Source organism: Arachis duranensis, chromosome 8 (assembly GCF_000817695.3).
Source record: "Arachis duranensis cultivar V14167 chromosome 8, aradu.V14167.gnm2.J7QH, whole genome shotgun sequence".
NCBI lineage: Eukaryota > Viridiplantae > Streptophyta > Magnoliopsida > Fabales > Fabaceae > Arachis > Arachis duranensis.
In genome coordinates, this window is record NC_029779.3 from 29,280,600 (window position 1) to 29,284,579 (window position 3,980).

General features: G+C 31.9%; 1 protein-coding gene across 1 annotated transcript in view; it reads right to left on the minus strand.

Moving 5' to 3' along the window:
- Positions 1 to 2,180: 2,180 nt before the first annotated feature.
- The window catches only part of LOC107462021 (histone deacetylase 8), a 2,223-nt gene continuing 423 nt past the window's right edge, over positions 2,181 to 3,980 (minus strand). Inside the window, exons 2-3 of the mRNA XM_052252546.1 lie at positions 3,138 to 3,721; positions 2,181 to 2,785 (exon numbers count right to left, since the gene is read on the minus strand). Coding sequence (XP_052108506.1) covers positions 2,492 to 2,785; positions 3,138 to 3,721 — 878 coding nt within the window. The 3' untranslated portion in view covers positions 2,181 to 2,491. The remainder of the gene's footprint in view (positions 2,786 to 3,137; positions 3,722 to 3,980) is intronic.

A 3,980-nucleotide genomic window follows, 5' to 3' on the forward strand; every position in this document is an offset into this window, starting at 1 on the left:
CTTCAAACCTTCTCTTCTCTTCCTTTTCTTTTTCTCTCATTTTTTATTATAATTCTCGGCATCTTTTATGGATTGGCCTTGAATGGGAATTATAAATCTTTCTAGTTTTTGTAATTCGATCTTTGAATCCTATTAACATGAAAAAGAGACAAATTTATTTACCATATGACCAGGTCAATGTTAAATAAAAGGGTAAATTTTTCTATATGGTCATTGTGTGGTATAAATGGAAAATTAAATAGTTTCCATTGGTAGCTAGTTTTAGAATTTTATTTTTGATAATATTAAAGACAAAAAAAAGATAAAATTTGTCTTATTTAATATTTANNNATATTAAAAAAATAAATTTTTATTGTTTTTAATTAATTTATTTTAATTATCAAACATTTTAATTTTATTTTATAATTAGAAAACAGAGAGGTATTCGTAGTTATCGAGGTACCTAAATGAGTAACTCAAGTAATGTTGTAGGCTTGTAGCTGTTGACTACTTGTTGTGGGGAAATAAAATTAAATAAATAAATTACACAAATATGTGGTACTAAAAAGAGAAAACAACAATGGTGGTGGGTCCCATGTGTTGTCCTAGAAGTTCCATAGATTTGTTAAGCTTTTGTGATGGCGGCTCAATTCTAGGAAGGCTTCCCGCTAATGTCGGTTAACCAATGCTAACAGTATCATGCATGATTCATGACTATGTATCTTTCTCTTAAAGTAAAAACTAAAGTCTAAAACAAATAAATGAACCTGTTATAATATTAATTTTAATACTGAATGCATGAAGAGTGGAGACTAGAAACGATTTAATGGTGACTTATGGAATTCATTACAGTCAACATGAAAAACCAGTAATCAACTAGTTGCAATAAATTATTTGGTGCATTGTGTAAGAAGAACCTACACATGCATATGCTTATGGAAGTTGATTCTGCTAAAGTCATTGGCTGGAATTAAAAGAGAAGTTTCTGTGTCTTCTTTTATAAAATACTGCAATTTAATTGGAGGCTGGAATTGAATTTTGAGAATTTCATAATAAGCTTACTCCACTTTCTACTGTTTACACATATATTCTCTCCTACCAAAATTTCTACTCCCAAAGCATAATACTTTTTGAGTTTGGCATAGCATCCTAAGTTACTTTGTCTATATTGTTAAATAGTAATTCTCCTAGAAATACTTTGTAAATGGACAACTTTGCATTTACATCCAAAAATAAATGTAGTTAATCTAATCCTATTGGGAATAACAGGATAATTTAATTTATTGCATGATGGGAGTGTATAATTAAGCCAAATTGTGATTGTCATGGAAATTCCTTATGTCAGTATAGCATCCAACAAGTATAAGGATGCATGAAATAAAGTGCACAACTGAGAATTCTGATCAAATTTTGTTGGTTCTGATTTTGTCTAACACATTTTTATCCCAAAGAATAAATTCTTATGTTAGTTTTTTAAGTGTACTTTGATCAATTTATGAAGTTGTAGGTTGACTAAAAGGAAGAAAAAACAAATTATTTTGCTCTTTCTTTAGTGTTACAATTAGAAGTTTCTTCTTTTGACCAAAATAGAGATGTGTGAACTATGAAGAAGTGACAAGCATCAAAATTAGGGTCTTCAACACATAACACATAAAGGTCATTAGAAGATTGATTTGTCCTTTTCCAAAATATAAAGTAGCATATTAATACAAACTACTATTAATGTCAATTTTACTCGAAGTGTCGGTAGTGACAATTAGGCTAATTTTCTAAGTCTAGATAATTTGTAATGAAAACCAAATTATATATATATATATAAGTATCATAGTGATGTTTGTCAAAGAATTGGACCCTTTGTGGGGCTAACATGCAGACATGTTGTTAGGCAAAGTCATGAATGTGAAACTTGTTTAATCAAGTCATTGGAAATGACAATGTTTGTTTCTATGTTTAGATTTTTATCAAAGTATGCACGCCTTGTCAAAGCAATCATAATTTTACTTTTACATTAGTATCTTCATTCCGCATTTTTCGCATCTCCATTGGCTTCCAAAATCAAAGAATTCACCTCCTATAAAATGGCAGTATAAAATCAAACTTAGTCTATACTTGTTTATGCAGATGTTCTAAGTTTTAACACTATTCATGCACTAGTAGCAGAATATTGTAATTTTTTAATAATTATGAAACCATGGCAAAAGTACAATCATAATATCTACTACTATTGCATGAGACAATTCAGCTGCAGGGAAATTTTAAAATGTAGATTTTCCTTAACTCATTATTCTAGAGCTTTACAAATGAAATAGTAAATTTATACTTGAGAATAAGCTTTTCTCCTCATTTTCTTCTAGTGATATGCTTAGTGAAAGTTTACAACAAATTCCTTCCTTCTTTCTTCTTACTTAGAAGATATAATTAAACCCTCTTGACTTAATATCTCTGCTAAGGCCTGAGCACATAAGAATTTTTTTTTCCCAGATGAAGTTTCTCCAAAGTTAAGGAGTTCTCTCTAAAAATGAAGTTTATCTTTTTGATAGTTTTTAATGGCATCTATAACCTTTGATGAAAATGTGTCATCCTCAGGGTAATAAGCAATAGGATCTGGCAATGGAGGCAATGATACTAGGCTGAGAACACCCTCCAGAAATGCATGTAAACAGTATGCTGAATATGTAACATGGTATCCACCTTCTTGAACAATTACAAGGCGTCCATCACTGTGCTGTTTTGCAAGATCATGAACAATCTTCCCAATTTTTCTATAACCCTCCATTGTTAAGCATTGCCTTCCATTTGGATCAAACTGAGGCACATAAAGTAAGTAAAGATTCTTTATTGTTACATAATGATGGAAAAAGTAAAGATAATGTGATTTGACTATTGTTAACATTTTCATGTTCCATTCAATTGAAGTTTGTAGAAGGAAATTTTACACAAGAAATATTTTTTTTAATATCTTATTTAAAGGATTCGATTGTGAAAGAAAACTGACTTAACTTCTGTTGTAATTGATGAGAACAATCTTTTTTGTGATTGAAATGAAACAGATCATTTCTAAGGGTATATTTGGTTGAGGGGTTAAAAATAGGTGAAAATGCTAACTATGGCAAGAGTATGAATCATGAACCTAAAAGAAAATGATAAATAGAACTTACTGCACTTGAGTCTAGTCCAATTGTCAAAACAATCATATCAGGTCCAAACTTCTGGATTGATGGAATAACCAATTCATTGAATGCATAAACATATCCATTGTCCCCAGTTCCATTTGGTAGAGGTATGTTCAAATTGTAGCCATAACCTTCACCTTCTCCTAGCTCATCAATGGATCCATTATGGGGATGGGATGGACCCCATGATCCATGGTTCATATGAAGGGAAATGGTAAGAACCTTATTAGACCTATAGAATCCCTCAGCAGTACCATTCCCATAATGAACATCAATGTCTATAACTGCAACCTTGTTACACACACCAGAATCTAAGGCCAATTGTACTGCAAGGCCAGCATTGTTGAGAAAACAGTAGCCATCAGCCTGAGAAGGTTGAGCATGGTGGCCAGGGGGCCTAACCAAGGCATAAGCAACTTTTCCATGTCCATCAAGGACATGCTTCATTGCACAGAGTGTGGTTCCAGCAGCAAGAAGTGCTGCATCCCATGATCCAGGGTTCAAGAATGTGCCAGCACATAGCATTTTCCCTCCTCCTTTATCAGCTTCTACTAGTTCATTTATGTATTCTAGCAAATTACAAAAAAATTGAAACTCTATCAAGCACTATTTCATCTCAATTAATTAATTAATTAATCCTACTTATCACCATCCTAATCTCCAATTAGACTTGCAAATTCCAATCTTAGCAAGTGCTTCTGGGGACTCGCATACATAAAAGTTCAGATTTTTTTATACAAAGATCAATTTTTTACCAGAACCCAATTTCCCTCCAAACTTAAGAACACTAAAAAGCTCCCAAGATCAAAGCAATTATGGCAGCACAGC